We start from the raw sequence: 21,426 nt of genomic DNA, 5'->3' as shown, positions 1-21,426 counted from the left end.
GCACGCCGGTTGGCCGCCCCGCCGTTGCCCTGGCAACGCCGGTTGTTGTGGTTCGGCTCCGCGCTGGGAGTTTGGGGTTGGCCCTAGGCCGCCTGCGGCGAACAAACTCCGACCTCCGACGCTGCAGGCTGCACCCACCGACACCCTCGGCGAGCTGGTGAGTGGGGCAGGCGAGGGGGGCGTGGGGGCGCCCCTGGGCCCCGGCCGCGGCCACCCGTGCAGAACTCACCGTGCGGGCAGGAGCGCCGAGGCTGGCGGGAGGGCCCCACCGCGTCGCCGCCGGCATGGGGCGAGCTCCGGTGGACCCCAGGGCGGGACCTCCCAGCCGGGCCAAGCGCCGCGACCCCTTGATTACCTGCTGAATGCTCTGTATACACCTGCTGTGTTCCTGGCGTGGACGTGCCCGTGCTGTGTATCCATCCCGCGTGAATGTGCCCCTGCCGTGTACCCTGTGTGTGCGCGCCTCTGCTGCGGACCCGGTGCCCATGTGTTCTTGCTGTATACCGGCGTCATGTGCTCCCTTCTGTTGCGTGGACGTGTCCCTGCAGTGTACCCTCCGTGGACGTGCAAGCTCTTGGCAGTCGTGAGGTGCCTGCAGACGTGTCAGGTGGAGGCGGACAGACAGAGCCGGGTCGCGGACTTTGCTTCTGCAGCTGCAGCCCCGGCCCCGGGTCGGGCCTGCAGCGCCCAACTCACCTGGGAACGCTAGGACGGGCAGCGTCGGTCTCTTCCCCAGCGCTCCCAGCGCGGGCCATGAGGAACACGAGCAAGGAACTGCAGGGCGCCGCCTTGCACCGCTACGCTCCCTGCGGTGAGTACGCCCAGCGCGTTAAGGCCTGAAAGGGGCTGCGCGTTCACTTAGCTTGCTCGGTGGGCCGTGCACCCACCATCCCGTGTGTGTGTGTGGGGGGGGGGGTGCGGTATGAGTCGGGGATAGTGTGGATGGGGGCATGGGGGTGCAAATGGGTAAAACTGACAAGTCTAGGCTTAAAGGGAAATAGATGGGGGGTCGGGGGAGGGAGTCTTTTTTTCTTTATTTTTAACAAGAGAACCAAGGCTACCTACTGTTGCTTCAGTCGTTTGGAGCAATAGGATACCTTTGAAATTTCTTTGTCATAGTTTAACCCTCTACATCACGGTTGCCCTGAATGTTGACTTAGGAACTTTCTTTTTCAGCAGCATCTCAGGTATGTCACTGACACTCTGGCTTTTGCTCCTAATTTAGACCCCAAGCCAGTTAAATATATTTCCTGCTTTAATTGGCTGTAAAAAGGAAAGGGAATTCAGTGGAGGTTTATGTCTTCTTATGTACCAAGGTATGAAGTGGAGGAGAAGGGAAGGAGGAAATCTTGAGTTGCTGTCTTCTGGTTTTGCTATTGTTTTTGCTCCTCTCCACCGTGTGAAGAGCTGGAGAAAGAGGGTATAGAAGGGAGTCCAGGGCCCAGGTGGGAGAGCTAAACTGGGACTGGGAGGCATGCATGAGCTGCTCACCTATGCTCAGAAGTGAAACAAAATGTGGCCCTTCCACATACTCTAAATGTGTCTCTAGCCCAGAGCTCTGACTCTGGCCACTACTGGTGACACTGTGGCCACAGTGGGGACTTGGGGGAAGGTAGAACAGAGGGACTGGTAGGTTCCCCTTCTCTCACCATGATCTGTGGTGTGATCTCTTTATGTGACTTCTTAGTACCTTGGTTAGTAGCCTCATCTGTATGAAAACTAGTAAATACTAACAAGTACTAGGCACTGTTCTAAGTGTTTTAAATATACTAACTCATGTGACCTCATAACAATCCTATGAGGTATCATTATCCCATTTTATAGATGAGGAAACCGAGGCACACAGAATTTGGAATAAGTTGCCCAAGTTGCACACCTAACAAGTGGCTCCATAGCCCATGCTTTTAATCCCTGTTCTCTGAGGCTGGGGCAGAAGACAAGAGCCTACACCCTGTGGTGTGGGTGTATAAAACACTGCGTGTGGCTTAAAGAGCAGGAGAGCTGAGGGATCTTGGGTTCAGCTCACAGTTTCCTCACTGATAGAATAAGGGTACTAATATCCCTCATATGATAAGGCAGGGAAGGCTATATGAGGAAAATCTATAGCAGGGGTCCTCAAACTTTTTAAACGGGGAGCCAGTTCACTGTTCCTCAGACCGTTGGAGGGCTGGACTACAGTTTATAAAAAACTATGAACAAATTCCTATGCACGCTGCACATATCTTATTTTGAAGTAAAAAAACAAATGGGCAAAAACACCGGCATGTGGCCCGCGGGCTGTAGTTTGAGGATGCTTGATCTATAGGATAGTAACTGATTTGGTGTCATACAAATACTAACAGTTTTTCAGTAATAAAAGCTAAAACATAACTCTTTGTCCCTTCAGCCCTCTGTGTGTGTGTGTGTGTGTGTGTGTGTGTGTGTGTGTGTGTGTTAGAGGGTTCTTACTGATCCAAGCCCTTGCTGTCTGAGTTCCTCCTTTGTACACATTTATAAATGGCCAGCCAGATTAGAGTTCAGTGCCTGTCCAAAGTTTCCAGTAATGAGAAGGCTGAAGACTCACTGTTCTCTGTGGATTAATTAGTAATCAAAACACCGAAAGGAAAAATAAAGCAAGAATTAAATGCCTTCCCTCTAAAATAGAAAATATTTTAGCTGAATATAATCAGATTATGAAGCTTCTAAACTCTTACTCTTAATTCTTAAATTGGTTCTGTGTGATCATTTGTGCAATTCTTTAAGTCTTTCCCAATGTTTTTCTTTCTTTTTCAAAACTGTATAGTATTGATTCTGCTATTTAATATTCTTTAGATATTTAAAAGATTTTCTATATTAAATACCATCCATTTTTATGTGGCGAACCCAGCTTTAATTCTTACTAAAAATTAAATATCTATGTTTGTAGCTTTAGGGGATGTTTATTATTGTTTCTGTGTGCTTATGTGAATTGATTTATTTGGTACTGTTTTCCTGTGCAATTACTGTATTAGTCAGGATTCTCCAGAGAATTGTAACCAACAGGATATCTATCTACCTATGTATAGGTAGATTTATTATAAGGAATTGGCTCCCATGATTGCGAAGGCTGGCAAGTTCCAAATTTTCAGGGAAGGCCAGCAGGCTAGAGACCCAGGGAAGAGTTGATGTTGCAGTTCACGTCTGAAGGCAGTCTGGAAGCAGAATTCCCTCTTCTTGCAGGGACCTCAGTCTTTCTCTTAAGACTTTCAACTGATTGGATGAAGCCCACTCACATTTTGGAGGGCAATCCACTTAAAGTCCACTGATTTAAATGTTATTCTCATCTAAAAAATACCTTCACAGAAACAGCTAGAATGATGCTTGACTGACGTCTGGATATCATGGCTTATCCAGGCTGACACATAAAATTAGCAATCATAACTACGTAGAATAGGGTATTCTTAGACTCCGAACAGCATGAATATTTGATAGTACATTCTGATAAGTGTTATTATGTATACCTAGTTACTTGTATGTTTCATTAATTGAATCTTTTGTATTTTAAATTTTTCCTGGATTTTGTTTATAAATTTTTCAATAAGCTGTGACATTTTTACTTATATTTGGGCACCCGATTAATCAATTTCTGATTCAGAGAGTTACCTAGAATACTCATAGTCTGAATGCCCCCAGATCTCTTCTCTATGTGGGGTGATAAATAAACACTAATAGCGCCAGGTCACTGGGATTTTGCCAACACCTCTAACTCTTGCCAGAAGCTCCTCGGTGTGACTGGATGTCTCCGGGGAGCCTCCAGGGTCTGCACTGGATGTCCTCAGGTCAAGGCCTCAGGGAGCCTCATTGCTTGGCCAGGCCCCTTTCTACCTTGGCCTCAAATCACGGTGGGGAAGAAGGACAGAGAGCAAGCTCTCCTTCATTCTCCTCTGTCGTCCTTCCTCCATGCTATTGCTTCCAGCTTCCCCTTCACGGGAACTCCAAGTTACACAGTCTGCATTCACCATATCTCAATTTGATATTTCCCACAGAAGCAGAACCCAGTCACCTTGAGAATCTCTGCTCTGAGAAGGTTTTCCACGGTTCATGGTCACTCTGGCAAAGCTGATTTCTCTTCCCTCCTCCCACCCTGTTTTCAGTAACCATCTAGACCTTTGACCACTTTGACTTCCACTGCCCACTTTGGCCTCAGGCCCCAGCGAAGCCACTAGAGGGCCTGTGTGGAGAGTGGCGGGGCGGTGGGCAGGGAGCGCTGGGTGGGCTGCTAACCCAGTAGTCCCGCAGGGACAGGCGCCTGTGACAGCGCCCGCCCTGCTTGTTCCGGTCTTGTACAGGTGCAAAACGTGTTCACACAGGCTGTTGTTTCTGTGACAGAATTTATATTTCCGCTGTTTGTTTTTTTTTTAAACATATTGAGTTTATCAAATCTTGGTCAACGTTTGGCCACATATTCCACAGACTCACTCATAATGTGTTAAGTGACTTGGGATTTTTCAGGAATGTACGTTCCCCAACATAACCAGAAATGCAGGTAAGTCTTAACTTTATGGAGGGTTAGGAGAGAGACAGAGACACAGCCCGGATACCGCTCTGGGAAGCCGAAAAGCGGTGAGGGAGGCTCAGCCCTCACAGCTCTGGCAGGAGGGTCAGGCTGGCGGGCAGGACCCGCAGGGCGGGTGGAAGGTGCTTTCCCGTCTGTGGGCGTCGCCGGTTGTGGCTTACCGGGCACGACAGATGTCAGGCTCCATCGCGGCCAGCGTCTTCCTTGCGGGCGGGCGCGCTCCGAGCCCCGTGGCCCCGAGGTGTCTGTGGAGCGCACCGAGGCGTCCCCCAGACTCCGGAGGACGGAGCCCCGGCCGCGGCGTCCCCAGCCCGCTGACCGCGCCCGCCCGCCCTCTAGATTGGTACTACCACCACCCAGTGAAGCGCTCCGAGAAGGCCGTGGATGCCCCGCCAGCCTCCCAGATCCCCGGGCTCAGCCACTGGGGAGAATCGCACGACGGCAGCGCGCTTGGGACTCGCAGATACTGGATAAAAGAAACAGACTCCGAGTACGTGAAGCTCGCGAAACAAGGCGGCAGGCCCGGTAAGCCCGCGCGGCTGCGGGAGCAGGGAGCGGGCGTTTGTGCCTAATTTCTTCCATAGAAAAATAGTACGAGAAAGTCTACAAGTTTTGCTTAAGTCCTTTAGAACTTAACTTCATCTTTAGGGATGAACTCATTTTTTATGATGTTAGACTAAATAGGCTAAATTCACAGAATTGGATATTTTTTCCCAGTGTAGGATATTTTTCCCAGTGATACCTTTGCAACGATTCAACCCTCTTCCCCCACCCCCATTTTATTTTCTTACTGCAAAGAGAACCTCAGGAAGTTGCTTGCCTCAGCAAGAACTGGCCTTGCATTCTCATGTCTTTGCTTGCTGTACCCAATCCCTGATTAATTCGTGAAAAGTTTTTGTTTCCTGTTGTTAATTCTCATTACCCTTTGTCCTTTGTATGAATTTTTTTTTTTTTTTTGAGACAGAGTCTCACTCTGTTGCCCGGTCTAGAGTACTGTGGCATCAGCCTAGCTCACAACAACCTCAAACTCCTGGGCTGAAGCGATCCTTCTGCCTCAGCCTCCCGAATAGCTGGGACTATAGGCATGTGCCACCATGCCCAGCTAATTTTTTCTATATATTTTTAGTTGGCCAATTAATTTCTTTCTATTTTTTAGTAGAGATGGGGTCTCCCTCTCACTCAGGCTGGTTTGGAACTCTTGACCTTGAGTGATCCTCCTGCCTCAGCCTTCCAGAGTGCTAGGATTACAGGCGTGAGCCACTGTGCCCGGCTGAAAATGTTTTAAAAAATGAAGACCACAGATAAGTTTTGGTGGTGATGTAGATGAAGATCAAACTTTTATATGTGATTTAATTGAGAAAGCACTGCTTGACTATGCTAAAAACTAAGGCATTTGATTTCAATAGAAATCACTAATCAGAGGGTTAAGACATCTACAATGTCTGAGAGCCAGCCCCTGGGGTCGCTGACATGGAGGACACTCACTTTCCTCCAGTGGCTACCATTACCCCTGTGAGGATTGTCACAGGGAAAATGGGAAATGAAATGGCAACACCTTCCCTTTCACATTAGAAAGCCTATGCCAGACTATTTGATTGACTAGGTGTGAAGCACAGAGAACAGGACCTAGACATTTTTTCTTAGATTCACCTCCCCCTGCCGTTGGTTAAAAGAATATTAGTGGGACGGTTAGGGACAACATCTGAATAGGATCTATAAATTAGATGAAAGTATTGCATCAGTACCAGTTTCCTGGTTTTGGTCATCATGCTGTGATTATGTAAGGACTATCTTTTGGAAACATCTTGAGTTATGGAGGGATAAAAGGGCGTTGTGACTGCCTCATGATGCCTAATGATTCTGAAAACAAATGACATGATAATGATAATGAGAGAGAGACAGGGACCGAGAATGATAAAGCAAATGTGATGAAGTGCAGCTACATTTGGGTAGTCGAGATGAAAGGTATAGGGAAATTCATACTATTCATGCAACTTTTCTGTAAGTCTGAAATGTTTAACAATAAAAAGTTTTTTAAAAGTCAAAAAATAGATAATAAAACATTTCTTACTGATAGTGAAAAATCAGTAAAAGTTGTCTGCTATTGTCACAGGCATTCTTATCATGATTTTGCTGTCCTTATTAGCAGGAAAACCAGTTCTTCCCACTCCCTGCCTTCAGGTCATCAGGGAGGGCAGGGACATGAGCTAGAAACCAGTGGGAAAGTCAGGAGCTGGCGTGAGTCTCTGAGAAGGGGCCTGTGCTCAGTGATTCTCAGGGTTGGCTCCAAGGTGACTAATAAATCCACAAGGAGACTTGCAGGGGCCTCTGTCCCCCTTCCCATCTTGGAAACTTGGAGGGGGCAGCTTCTCTTAGAAATGGCTGGGTAGGGGGAGGAGGGTCAGGGGCAGCCCCATAGTGGCAGAGAAGGACATTCACACATCCTAGCCTATGAGAATGGCATTGGAGGGTGGTAGCTGAGGATGGGGGACCCAGTAAATACAGTCCTTGGAGACGTGAGGAATGGAGGGATAAGCCCCTCCAGGAGCTGGGGGAGGCTGGCCTGCATAGCCACAGCTCAGCATCAGGGACTTGTCCAGATCCACAGAGAAAGAGCAAGGTGGGGGGGGGGGGTGCATGAGGGATATCCCTGCCTGAGCACCAAGCACGACTCTTCCCGGTCAGCCTAGGCAGGTGAGGACCAGAGATGCTCTGTTAGCACCCAGAGCCCAGAGGCAACCCCAGGGAGATAGTGCGGCTCCCCTTGTAATGCCGTGTGCCTGCATAGGGACAGTGGGACCACTCACAGCGTGTCATTTCTCTTTGAGATTTGTTGATGCACTTTGGTGCTGCGACCAGGAAAGGCTCCCCGGTTGCCTACTCCCTGCCGGATTGGTATATCCACCACAGCAAGCCACCGACGGCCGACCAGCGGGAGTGAGTATCTTGACACACCCACATTTTTGTTTATCTTTATAGCCCAAAATAGCTCAATTTGAACTTTAAAAATATAGATATCTAATACTGATACTAAGCATGTGATATTATAATTCCAGGTACTATTTTACAACAGCCAGCTCTTCGGGTTATGTAGCTAGTATAAGTTGTCAGAAAACCCAGAGTTCAGGAAACCTACAGCATTGTGCCATCGTAGAGTCATGTGTCCTTGGGCTCTGTCTTGGTAAATTGCCTCCAGTTTGTGTTCTCTGTACAGCAGGACCTGACCATGTCCACCTGCCCTAAAACAACAGCCTGTCCTGAGGCGTTCTCTTTAAAGATGAAAGGCACTGATATAGCTAGAAATGTAGGAAATCCTAAATTTCTATGATTACAGAGTTAGGGAGCCACCATCCCCTATAATATTTGAAATGTATAAGAAATTCCTGTTTGTGGGCATGCAAAATTTATCATCAAAACCACCTCTCTTGGATTTGAAAAGTCATTTTGGACCACTTCCCCATTTTTTGGCTTGGAAAACAGGCCCACTATAGATGTGTTTTCAAGCTGTTATCCAGTGTTATTTGAACATGCTGTCAGTGGTCGCAATGCAGTTTTTGTCTTCAGGATTCTGGTTCTCCCTGCTCTTTAAAATGAGTGCTCTGTGCTGACATGCTCACCCCTGATGTTAGCATCATCTGGTAAAGAAAGGGGACAAGCTGGGCAAGAGGGAGCCTTAGAAGAGAGGCAGGGGCCTTGGGGACACTCGTGTGCTGCCTGGCTGTGGCTGCAGGAGGAGCGCAGGGCTGGCAGCCTGAGGTGGGGGTGGAACTCCAGTTATGCAGGCAGATGCACAGGTTGGGTTTCCGGAGCACCTCTTGACCCCGTGGACTCGCCCACATTACCTGAACTCGCCGACCAAGGAGTGCCCAGTGGCCCTGCGGCTGCTGGACTGTGAGCGGCCCCATGCCTTTCTGCAGCGAGAGGGGCTGCTGCTCTAGCTGGGCACCCTGAGCTGATGGTTAATTCTGGGGTTGGGGATGGACTTCCATAGCTGAGCCCTGCCCTGGGCGTGCCCTGCCTCCTGTACTCACCTGCCATGTGGACTTTTCCCTCCCTCCCTTCTGCCTTCCCTGCCTGTGTGACAGGGCTCCCGTGCCTTTGCTGTCTTCTCCCACCCTTAATATCATTACGAATCCTCCAAGCCCTCTAGTGATGATCTGTTTCTGGGATCTTTAGTTTCTTCCTTTCTCCTGGAACCAGTCCTCCTCTAGCTTGCAAACCAGCTGCTTCAGGTCCTGGGACAGTCAGAGGACGTGGAGGGGGAGAAGTACAGGAGAGATCTTTCCTTCACTGACAATCTGGGAACCTGGGAGCTACAGCATAGCACTGCTTAACATTTTCTAGAATTGTCCCTCCCTTTGTTCAATGCTCACTTACCTCTGTGGCTTTTTCCTGCCCACAGACAATCTTAGAAATGGGAGGGCTGGAGGAGATGCCTCTTGCTCCTCCCAGTCCCTTCTCACACCTGTGCTCCCCGCACTTGTGCACTTGTGGCTTCTCCTCTTACTGGGTATCTGTGGCCACCTCCCAAGCCTGTGTTCCCAGCCTCCGGCTGCTGGCCCCGGCCACTTGCTATCTCCAAGGCCTGAGAGCTGCCTCCTTTGGGTGCTTTCCTGCCACAGTGCCCAGGATCCCGTTCCTTGGCCCTTGCCCCACGTGCCTCTTCTCTGCCCTGGTCTGGTGCCCCATGCCCCAGTGCTCCTTGATGAGCAAGTGCAGATAGGGGCAGGATGTGGGGTCGTCCCTGCAGCCCCTCAGACACTGCATGTGGTAGGTGTGTGCTGCCGTTTCCAGCTTGAGTCCAGCATGTGCTTCCCCGTTAAATCCTTATTGGGACACAAATGGCACCTTCAGGAATCTAAAGGCTAAGTCATTCTAGCGCTTGTGGGCGACCCGCCTGTATGCATTGCTTGGGAAGGAAGACTGGTTGGAAGTTTAAATACCAACCAAGTAAAAATGACCACCCAACAGAAGGAGGTTATTATTTTAAATGATCATATTAAATGGTAAATGCTTAAGGGTGTTTAGCTATTTCAAAGTAATGGAAATAATTATTTTATAATATATCTGATGTATAAATCCATATTTTAGTATATCTCATTTTGCTACTGTTGGATGTTGGAGTGGACCTCATGATCCTGGGAAGCAGGCCCGCCCTGGACAAGGGCTGGTGTATTTATTCAGCAGGGGCAGGAGGGAAGGGCCCACCTGTGGTTACAAGGAAGAGAAATGGTGCTTATTATATAAAGACAGAGACACAGAGAGAGATGGAGGGAGATAGAAAGAGAAAGAGACAATAAAGGAAAGAGACGGGAAAGAGAGAGAGAGAAGGAGAGAGGAAAGAAGAGATGGAGAGAGAGCAAGGGAGAGAGGGCAGGAGGGAGGGAGAGGGAAGGGTGCTAAGCTCCAGGGTGTAACTGTCTGTCTGTCCCTACAGAGTGCCTGCCATCTCCATGCCAGATTACATGGTCTATGAAGAATTTAACCCTGATCACGGCAATGGTAGCTATGAATCCAGAAGAGGGCCCTTCGACTTTGATGTGAAAACGGTTTGGCAAAGAGAGGCTGACGAACTTGAAAAGGAGAAAAAAAAGGTGACAGGAGCCCATAAATAGATGACATCTGCATCTACTGTGCTTCTGTGGCCCCCAAATAATTAAGTGGCATGATGTTAGCTGCTGGGGTATCTTATGTTGCCCATGACATTGGCCATGTGTTCTGTATTTTAGGTTTGGATTTGCTAAAAGGCAAGCAGCCACCATACTATTATCTTTCTTTTTCTTTTTATGAATATTGGCTTAAAAAGAGATAAGATTACATTTTACTAAATGATTTTTAACTGATTAATAGTTATCTAGAGGAAAATTGGCATAGCACTTCTTATCTGGCACAAGTACAAAGGAGATTTTATCTTATTATCTTGTTTCTGAATATTTCCATTTATTTAAGTATTTAAGTTAACAGTTTACTGGAATACTCTTTATTTATTTAAGAGACAGAGTCTCACTCTGTTGCCCAGGCTGGAGTGCAGTACATAGCTCACTGCAGCCTTGAACTGCTGGGCTCAAGTGATCCTCTTGAGTAGGATCCACCCGAGTAGGTGGGACGACAGACGTGCACCACCACTACCAACTAATTTTTTTTTAAATTTTTTGTAGACATGGAGTCTTGCTATGTTGCCCCACGTGGTCTTGAACTCTTGGGTTCAAGCGATCCTCCTGCCTCAGCCTTATAGCCATGAACCACCACTCCCAGCCTCTTTATTGATAACAAAGGAAGAGGCGATGAATTCTCTTCTTCTGTACGAACTCCCAGTGATGTATTTGACCACAAAGGCGTGACTGGCCTGTAAAGTGAAGCCTTCTTAGGGGATTTATTTTTTAAAAGAGCAACTGAGAAACTCCCAAGCTATCTCTATCTAAGTGGTAGAAATGCTGTCGTGCTGTCTTGGTTGGAAGCCCTGCCCATCCTCTTTCTTGGTGCTGGGAGGAGCAGCAGTGAGGCCACCAGCACCACGGAGGACTCGGCTTTGCCCAGTGGGCACCAGCGCTAGGTCCAAAATTAGTCTCAGCTCCTGGGGAATTGGGGTTTGTGAGTGAAATGATGACATTCTTGTTAAAAAGAGCAGTCGTGTTTGTTGCTGAGAACCAAGAGTGAGCACAGGTGATCATTTTGACTAGTGATAAGACTGGCTGTGTCTCAGTGTGGGCAGAAGTTGGTGTCGTGAACCATTATGACAGACTCCCAGGCCTTGCTGCAGCGTCCTGAAGAGAAACCCCTCAGTTTATTTGGGGGACTTGAGTTGCATACCAAGTGGAACATCAGTTGACTGCAATAGGCCACTTGTTTCTTCTTCAAGACATCCTCAGTGCCCAGCTGTGTGTCTGGCGTTGGGTGGTTTGCATGGTCAGTGCAAATGGACTGGTTTAAGGTCTGGTCTGTTTCTTAGCACCCTGTACATGGCTTCAGCTCCAGGGCCAGGGCCTCTCATATTTCCCATTGTTAATTGCCCATTATTTTTCCTCCTGGGTGGGTGACATCTTTACTTGAATGTAGCAGCTGATTTTGACTTACTGACATAACCATTTTGTTGAATGGGATTATTGTTGAATTATATTTTATTGTGACTGTTGACCAGTAAAATAATTACCACACCAAAAGTTCAGTCCCACAAGTTTTGTATCTTTGCTACTCTTGGTGAATTTTCTTCTCCTATAGTGTCTGAGCTTTTGACTGCTTTTTACTAACTCAGGGTTTTGTGTCTCCTCACATAGGTGAGGCTACCAGCCATCAACTCAAAGTATCCGAGCAAAGTGGGGACCCCACTTGCCCCTAAAGACCCTACAGGAAGTAGGCTCTCCTTCCCTCCAATGTAAGTTCTTGAGCTACTTGAGCTCTGTCTGGAATAGGTTTGGGTTTGGTCTTCTGTCTTTCATCTGAGGGATGACTGTGCCAATGACAGCACCTGCAAGCCCAGCCTCACCCATGCGCCTCCTCACTGCGGTTTTTGTTCCTTCCTATTGCTCCATTTTGTCCCCATTGAGCTCGTCTCCCCTTCCCGGTCATGTTTGCTGTAGGTTGCTAGCATGGATGGTTACTTCTCCATCAGGCTGTGCTTACCTGGGACCCCCTCCACAATGTCACCTCTTGCCACAATTCTCAGGGGCCGATGTCCTTGCACATACATGCTGCTCAGTCTTCATGTTTTTTATGTCACCAAGGCCTGAACCCAGATGTCCATGCCTTGCAAGCACTCCAGCTTTGTATTCAGCCAGAAGATACATTAGGCATTTGTTGATCTTCCAGCTGGAAAGTGAAATCCCTGAGGCCTTGGATGTCTCATTACTTTCCTGAAATCCTAAGTATGAGGATAAATGTCATTAATTCATTAATTACCTGACTGATGCTTCAAACGGCTCATCCAATGGGGAAAGAACAATTAGTTACATTGCATTGTGATAAATGCCACGAGAACACCAAACTTAGACCGGGGGGGGGGGGAGGGGGGAATCCATATATATATATGAGAGAGAAAGTGAGATAGCACGTGAGTGCATGCCATTGGAAATAGCATTGACAAAAAGTGATTTTCAAGTAAGAAGGAAGAGGTAATGTGTTACTTGCTTGACTGAAAAGCTCATGCTGCCTCCATGTGTCAAACTACCCTGTCACTCTTCAATGTGATTGTGATAAGATCTGTGAAGGTGCACAGGTGGGAAAGGCTAAGCTAACAATAACAAAAGACAGATGACAAAGCTGTGTATAGGACCAAAATAGAAGCAGGTAAACTTTGATAAGGACAAAGAGGAACCAATTAAGAAAGTAATCATTTATTTTATAAAAAGGTAGTTCTGAAGAAGGCTTCCCTGTGAAATGCTAGAATTATGACTAATTTTTAATTGGCTATCACAGAGAAAGATTTTGGAAGCCGAACTAAACATGCTCCCTCTCATGTACAAGGGATGCTTTGAAATGCACTTCTTTATGCTTAAAAATGGAAAGAGAAACAGATAGAGGGAGAAAGAGAGACAGAGAGAGAGCAAGTGCTCAGTCCTTGTTATGTTGTAAGGAATGGTAGCACCTAAATTACCAATCTGTCTGCCGAATACTGTTTCTGATTTACCATTAATCTTTGTACCTAAGTTTAGCATTTCTTTTTCTCTTTTTGAGGCCTGGCCAGAAAACCAATTCACCAACGAACTTCTCCAAACTGATTAGCAATGGTTATAAGGATGAGTGGTTACAGCAGCAGCGAGCTGACTCAGACAAGAGAACCCCAAAGACATCCAGGACATCTACGTCATCTCAGTCCACACAAGACCCTGAAGGGCTCCAGGATGCAGAGAAAATCCAAGAGGCAGCAGCTCCCGAAGGCTCTGAGAGCACTCAAGGTGAGATCCCGCAGCCATCTGTGTTTCTTGAGGGTTTGGGTAACAGTGATGGCAACAGCTCACATTCTTATCTCATGAGGTATCTCATAATGAGACATGAGTACTGTAAGAACCATGTTAAAAAACTCACAGAAGTATTAAGGTTATAGATAAACATGTAATAATATATGTTTTGCTTTTTTCCTCTTTATTCAGATGAATAGCAAAAATCATGGCTTCTGGGGCATTACATATTCCTTTATTTGTCAAAAATGTTGATAGTCAATTTGATATACCAATAAATAATGCACCAAATAATATCAGTTTTAGTTCCCTGGATTCAAAAGATTCTGACCCTACAATGCTTGGACTTTTGCATAAGCCTCTGGTCCTCCTTGAGAACACGTCATAAAAAGCTTTCTATTCTTTAAAAGGAAGTCAAAATTCAAACTTGAAATTACTCCATTAGCAGCATTTCTCAAGCTGTGAATAATTTAGAACTTTCTCTGTAATTAGATGTTCAAAATACTTTATTAGTTTTATAACAGTCACACAGAGAATTTGTCTCATTTTGTGGACACACAAAAAAAAGCCTATTGAGTATTATGTGTAGTTTCCATAGTGCTACTAATTATTGACCGTTTGCCTCTGGGCAGCTTATTTTTACTGTTGGGGCTTCATTTCTTCGATAAGGGGAAAGAAGGCGTGTTATGTCTCTTCAGGCATTTGAAGTATTTGCTGTGACTTTTTGTAAGTGGGATCTCCGCTTGCACTTCTACCCCAGCTCCTGGCTGCATTTGTTGAGTGAGATCTGCCACTTACAGGCCAGCTCTCTCCTTTATCCTGGTGGATGAGATGGGGACAAGTTCACATCCAATTTTGTTAAAAAGTGCCCTTTGAACTTTACAGTGTCAGCAGTGTTTTATGACTTTTGTTGTTTTAAGTAATATAGACTTTTTAAATAAATAAGTGATTATGACTTATTTTAATTCTCGGTCTGTTTCATTAATTTAGTAATTAATGTACTTTATTACAGAGCCTTCTCCAAGTGAGTACTTATAGAGAAACTGACCTGCATTGAAATACAAAAAGAGTCTTACACACACAAAAAAATGGATGTAGTCCTGCGATCTGAGACCGTGTCCTCTCCACAGCCTGCAATGTCCTTCTCCAAACTGCACGTATTCTGACTACAAAAGCCTGTTCCATGGAATCTTTTATAAAATCAGAGTTCCAGAAACATAATTTAGGGACAGCAAAAAAGGAATGACTTACATTATAACAAGATTGTTTTATTCTTTTATGCTCATTATACAACAAAAACATAGCTTAGTTCATAGATATATAGTTTACTACTTACCATGTGAGTTCTAACAGAAAAGAGAAGTATTATAAAAAAGCCATGGGGATGCTTGAGTCTCTCAGTTTACTTTTTATTTTTCATTGAAAAATAATAATTATATAAAATTACGGGGTACAATGTGCTATATGTGTGCATTGTAGAATGATTGACTCAAGCTAATTAGAATATCCATCAGCTCATATACTTATCCTTTTTTTGTGGTGAGAACATTTGAAATCTACTCTTTTAGCAATTTTGAAATACATAATATATTATTATTAACTGTAGTCACCCTGCTGTGCAATAGATCCTTAAAACGTACTCCTTGTATCTCAGTGAAACTTTGTACCCTTGACCAACATCTCCCCTTTCCATGTCAACCACTACTCCCCCACCTCCAGCCCCTGGTAACTGTCATTCTATGAGTTCAACTTTTTAGATTCCACATATAAGTGAGATAAGACAGTTATTTATCTTTCTGTTCCTGGCTTATTTTACTTAGAACAATGTTCTTCAGGTTCATCTATGTTGTCATAAAAAATAATCCTTCTAGGCCGGGCACGGTGGCTCACGCCTGTAATCCTAGCTCTCTGGGAGGCCGAGGCAGGCGGATTGCTCAAGGTCAGGAGTTCAAAACCAGCCTGAGCAAGAGCGAGACCCCGTCTCTACTATAAATAGAAGGAAATTAATTGGCCAACTAATATATATAGAAAAAACAGCCGGGCATGGTGGCACATGCCTGTAGTCCCAGCCACTTGGGAGGCTGAGGCAGAAGGATTGCTTGAGCCCAGGAGTTTGAGGTTGCTGTGAGCTAGGCTAACGCCATGGCACTCACTCTAACCTAGGCAACAAAGCGAGACTCTGTCTCAAAAAAAAAAAAAAAAAAAAGATAATCCTTCTTTAACCACTTTGGTACAAGCGTCGACTATAGTTGACAGCCACAGATGAACGCGCACAGCGACTTTAGCCGACAGCCGTGATATGACTTTTCTAATTTTTCATTTATCAAAATAAAATTGTGAACATTTAAAAATAACGTAATAAAAACATATATGTATATGTTACCTATTTTGATTTACATTATAAGTAAAGCTGCCTGTAAAGTAAAACAAGCTTTCAGTGCTTTAAAGCTTTCCTCATCACACAAGAGCAAAACAGATTCATCATCAATGCACAGCACAAACTATTGTGCAGACTATGAGTGCCGGCTGTGGCCAAGGTTTCGCCGCCAGTGAGCAACGTACCAAAGTGGTTAAGGTTGAATAATATTCCATTGTGTGTAAAGTATTCATTCATCTGTTGATGGACACAGGTTGATTACATATCTTGACTGTTGTGAATAATGCTACAGTGAACATGGAAGTGCAGATATCTCTTCAATGTACTGATTTCATTTCCTTTGATTATATACCAAGTAGTAGCATTGCTGGATCATAGGGTAATTTTGTTTTTTAGTTTTTTAAAGAAACTTTACCTATGGTGTACAAAGTTCCCCTTTTCTCCACATCCTCAGCAGCATTTATCATTTATCTTTTTGATAATAGCCATTCTCTCAGGTGTAAGGTGATGTCTCATTGTGTTTTTCATTTGCATTTCCCTGATGATTAGTGATGTGGAACATGTTTTCATATACCTGTTGGCCACTTGTATGTCTTCTTTGAGAAATGTCTATTCAAGTCTTTTGCACATTTTTTAAGTTATTTGTTTCCTTGATACTGAGTTGTTTGAATTTTCCGCGTATTTTGAATATTAACCCCTATCAGATATATGGCTTCCAAATATTTTCTCCTATTCTGCGGATTGTATTTTCATTTTATTGGTTATTTCTTTTTCTATGGAGAAGCTTTTTAGTTTGATGTGGTTCCACTTCTTTATTTTTGCTTTTGTTGCCTGTACTTTTGGTGTTCTATCCTGAAAAACACAATTGCCCAGACCAAAGTTGCAGAGCTTTTCCCCTATAATTTTTCTACAGGTTGAGCATCCCAAATCCAAAAATGTGAAATCCCAAATGCTCAAAATTCCAGAATCTTCTGAATGCCAACATTACACTCCAAAGAAATGCTCACTGGAGCATTTTGGATTTCAGATTGTCATATTGGGATGCTCAGCTGGTAAGTATGGAAATATTCTGATATACAAAAAATATGAAATTCAAAATAATTTTGGTCCCAAGTATTTCAGATAAGAGATACTCAACCCCATGATAGTTTTATATTTTCAGGTATTTTAAGTCTTTAATGCATTTTGAGTTGATTTTTATATATGGTATGAGATGAAGATCTGATTTCATTCCTCTGCATGTGGATATCCAGTTTTCCTAACACCATTTATTAAAAAGACTGCCCTTTCCCCTATTGTGTGTTCTTGCTACCTTTGTTGAAAATTAATTGATCAGTAATGCATTTCTAAGCTATATGTATTGATCTGTTTTTGTTTTTATGGTAGTAGCCTGCTGTTTTGATTACTTTAGCTTTGTAATATATTTTCAAATTGGGTAGTGTGATGCTTCCAGCTTTGTTCTGTTTGCTTAAAATTGCTTTGGCTATTCAGGATCTTTTGTAGTTCCATACAAATTTTAGGATTTCTTTTCTATTTCTATGAAAATGTCATTGGAATTTTAATAGGGATTATATTAAATCTGTAGATTTCTTTGGGTAGCATGGACATTTTAACAATATTAATTCTTCTGATCCATGTGTGGGGGTTATCCTCCCATTTGTGTCTTCTTCAATTTCTTTAATCAATGTCTTAGAGTTTTCAGTGTACAGGTCTTTCACTTCATTGACTAAATTTACTCTTATTTTTAAATGCTATTTAGAATGGATTGTTTTCTTAATTTATTTTGGATAATTTGTTGTTAGTGTATAACATGTTAGTGTATAACATGATTTTTATATGTCAATTTTATATCCTACAACTTTACTTTATTTGCTTATCAGTTCTAACAGTTTTTTGGTGGAGTCTTTAGGGTTTTCTATATATAAGATCATGTCATCACCAAACAGAGATTTCACTTCTTCCTTTTCTTTCTTTTCTTTCTTTTTTTTTTTTTTGAGACCAGGTCTTGCTCTGTTGCCAGGCTAGAGTAGAGTGGCATCATCATAGCTCACTGTAACCTCAAACTTCTGGGCTCAAACGATCCTCCTGCCTCAGTCTCCTGAATAGATTGGACTATAGGCATGCACCATGATGCCCAGATAATTTTTCTATCTTTTGTAGATACAGGATCTCGTTTTTGCTCAGGCTGGTCTCAAACTCCTGCCTCAAGTGATCCTCCTGCCTCAGCTTCCCAAAAATTTCTGCCTTTTTAATTAGAATGATTTTTTTTATTTCTTTTTCTTGCCTAATTGCTCTGGCTAGGACTTCCAGTATTATATCAAATAGAAGTGATGATAGTGGGCACCCTTGTCTTTTTCCTGATCTTAGAAGAAAAGCTTTCTGCCTTTCACTGACTATGATGTTAGCTGTGAGCTTGTCATATATGGCCTTTATTGTGTTGAGGTACATTCATTCTATACCTAATTTGCTGAGTGTTTTTTTTTAATCACAAAAGGATGTTGAATTTTGTCAAGTGCTTTCTCTACATCTACTGAGATGATCATGTTTTTGTCTTTTGTGTGTTAATATGGTGTATCGTATTTATTGATTTACATATGTTGAACCATCCTTGCATCCTAGGGATAAATTCCACATGATCATGGTCTCTGATTCTTTTAGTGTGCTGCTGAATTCAGTTTGCTAGAATTTAATGCAGATTTTGCATTATGTTTACCAGGGAAATTGGCCTGTACTTTTCTTTTCTTGTAGCACCCTTGTCTGGCCTTGGTATGGGGTAATATAAAATGTCTGGCGTCATGAAATGAGTTTGGAAGTGTTCTCTACTTTTCATTTTTTTAGAGCAGTTTGAGAAGGATTGGTATTAGTTCTTTTTTAAATGTTTGATAGAATTCACCAGGGAAGCCATCATCTCCTGGGCTTTTCTGTGAAGGGAGAGTTTTTTATACTGATTCAATCTCCTTACTCATTTTTGGACTGTTCACATTTTCTAGTTTTTCATGAGTCAGGCTTGGTAAGTTGTATTTTCTAGGAATTTATTCATTTCTTCTAGGTTATCCAATTTGTTGGTGTATAATTGTTCATAGTAGTTTCTTACTGTTCTTTATATTTCTGTAGTATCAATTGTAATGCCTCCTCTTTCATTTCTCATTTTATTTGAGTCTTCTTTTTTCTTTGTCTAACTAAAGATTTGTAGTAACATTCATCAGGTGTTGGTCAGGTGGGAGGGGAGGAGGGGATGGGATATTCATTCACACCTAACGGGTGCCGTGCGCACCATCTGGGGGATGGACACGCTTGAAACTCTGATTTGGGCAGGGCAAAGACTGTATGTAACCTAAACATTTGTACCCCTGTAATATGCTGAAATTAAAAAAATAAAAATTTAAAATTTAAAAATATTTAAAAAACCTTTTGAACCTGATGAACATGAAAAAGAAAAAGAAAAAGAAAAACTAAAGATTTGTCAATTTTATTTTTTTAAAATAATTTGCAGATTTGTTGATCTTTTCTGTTTTTGTTATTCTTTATTTCATTTACTCCTGTCTGATCTTATTTATTTCTTTCCTTCTGCTCACTTTGGGCTTAGATTGTTCTTTAGGACCTCAGTTTAAAAATACAAATGCAGTGGGTACAGAGGGTCACCTCCATAAGATATGTTCGGGATTTTCGTATTATTTTCTACATGATCTTTAGTAGAATTTACCTCATTGCTGATAAAATGTATGATCTATGTAATCAAGGAACTATCATTTGGCATTAGTACAAGTTTATGAACTTTCCATCAGAAACTAAGTCATTGCAAGTGTTATGAAATCTATGCCTCTGTATTAGCAGAAAGACCTGCTTAGTTTCAGACAAACATTTTAGCCATTCAAAATTAATGAAAATCATAAAAAGCAGCAAAGCTCCTGTAACCTGGAAGCCTAGCCATGTGGACCGAAGCATCTGCTCTGCGTGTTTCTGGATAGCTGAGGAGGGTGTCACTGCCGAAATCCCCACTCCCATCCTCAGTGTCTCTGATCCCCCGAGGCTGGGGCTCGTGCTGGTGACAGCGTGCTCTCTCCCCTCTCAAGCTGATCGCCCTGTTCTTTCCTTACCTCTTCTGTTTCCTGTTTCTGCTGCCATCCATTGTGGTTTTAACTTTTTCAGATTGTGCTTTTTTCCTTCTGGCTGGAATCCTTTCCGCTTAGAGCCTGGTGCTATAACTTTCTGAAAACTAATCTAGTCAAGTCTTGTTTCTTTCCCTCCACAAGACACATGATTATTATTTTTTTTATTGCAATTTTTTGCAGCTATCCTAGATGTTTTGGCATGCCAGAGAGCGGCCTTTAGGTAACTGGCACAGTGTTGTACTTTGAAAGGGGCCACCATTAAGGAAATGCGTAAAACAGGTGCAGGGACAGATGCCACTCAGAGGCAGACTGACTTCACCTGAGTTTCTTCCCTCCCGTCTACTTCCCCCTGAGGCCATACACACACTGTTTAGTTCTGTTCAGCGCATCTATGTCAGCAGAACTTTTTCAACATGCACAGGCAGGACTCATGAATTTGAAAGTCTGTTATGGGGCACTCTTTTCTTGTCTACCAGTGCAGAAGTTGGAGTCTTGTGTTTCCAATGTATGATTTGTGCTAGAAGGTAGGATCATACCTCAATTTTCATGTAGGCTTCAGGAGTAATCTTTATGAAAAGGCAGAAAAATATGTTTTATTTAAAATTAATATGTTAAATTTTTGAATTTATGGGAAAATGTTGTCATTGTCACTCATTTATTTACTTTGCATTTGCAGGCCCAGAAGCATCTCCACCCGCATCAACGCCGGCAGAGCTCGAATAAACCCTGATGCAATATGTATTTAGGATAACTTTTTAGTGGATAAATATGATACGACTATGTTACAACTATATTTGTAAGGCTCCTGTTATGTTTTATTAATATATATTCTTATGGAATAATTTATCTTGCAACAGATTCAACATTGCAGTATAGACAGTGCAAGTGTTAAGTTTTATTTCTTGCATTTCTGTGAGATGTTAAACATGTGGTCAATAAATATAAGCAAGGCCTCTGATGCCTTTTGTCTCGCTGGCCTGGTGATGTTCCAGTGTCTCAGAACCAATCACTTCCTCTTTGTCATCAGCTAACATCACCTCCTCCTGTGTGAACCACTTTTGGGTGGCATTTCTATTGGATTCTTAACTAGAAGAAACTCACAGAATAAGCTTTAAGCCTCTTCCATTATTTGGCCCTGTAATCTTTGTAGAAATAACTTTCCATTTACAAAAAAAATTAATTCTAGAATATGGTGAAATAGTTTAAATTAAGAAAATGATTTTAATTTATCATGCCTTGAAGTTACAAACATTTCATGTAAAACATTGTAACATTGCTAGTTTTAAATTTTTGCTAATACTCTTTACATAAACTAAAGTTCAAAATATTAAATATTCATTATTTTATAACCTTTAAGTAAAAATATGTTGAATTTTAATATTTAATTTAGTAGGCTTAACAAAAACTTTTTAATAGACTGAATTCTCTTATTTTATAAATTTTTTAGTTTATGTAAGTAATTAGCATTAAAATGTAGTTTTACATTTTGTACATTTAATTGATTAATAC

General features: G+C 43.0%; 2 protein-coding genes across 2 annotated transcripts in view; one reads left to right on the top strand and one right to left on the bottom strand.

The window, feature by feature from the left end:
• SUN3 (Sad1 and UNC84 domain containing 3) overlaps positions 1 to 539 on the bottom strand; it is a 42,659-nt gene extending 42,120 nt beyond the window's left edge. The window contains exon 1 of the mRNA XM_012735974.3: positions 356 to 539. Within this exon, the coding sequence (XP_012591428.2) occupies positions 356 to 513 (158 nt within the window). The 5' untranslated portion in view covers positions 514 to 539. The remainder of the gene's footprint in view (positions 1 to 355) is intronic.
• On the top strand, positions 21 to 20,875 carry C9H7orf57 (chromosome 9 C7orf57 homolog). Its single transcript, XM_012735977.3, has 9 exons — positions 21 to 157; positions 549 to 811; positions 4,874 to 5,059; positions 7,363 to 7,471; positions 9,972 to 10,128; positions 11,809 to 11,906; positions 13,205 to 13,425; positions 14,441 to 14,452; positions 20,594 to 20,875. Exons 2-9 carry the CDS (start codon positions 754 to 756, stop codon positions 20,638 to 20,640), a joined length of 888 nt encoding a protein of 295 aa, XP_012591431.2. The 5' UTR covers positions 21 to 157; positions 549 to 753; the 3' UTR covers positions 20,641 to 20,875.
• Positions 20,876 to 21,426: the final 551 nt, after the last annotated feature.

This window comes from Microcebus murinus, chromosome 9 (assembly GCF_040939455.1).
Source record: "Microcebus murinus isolate Inina chromosome 9, M.murinus_Inina_mat1.0, whole genome shotgun sequence".
Taxonomy (NCBI): Eukaryota; Metazoa; Chordata; class Mammalia; order Primates; family Cheirogaleidae; genus Microcebus; species Microcebus murinus.
The sequence above is the reverse complement of the archived record's forward strand: the minus strand, read 5'-3'. Positions and strand labels throughout refer to the sequence as shown.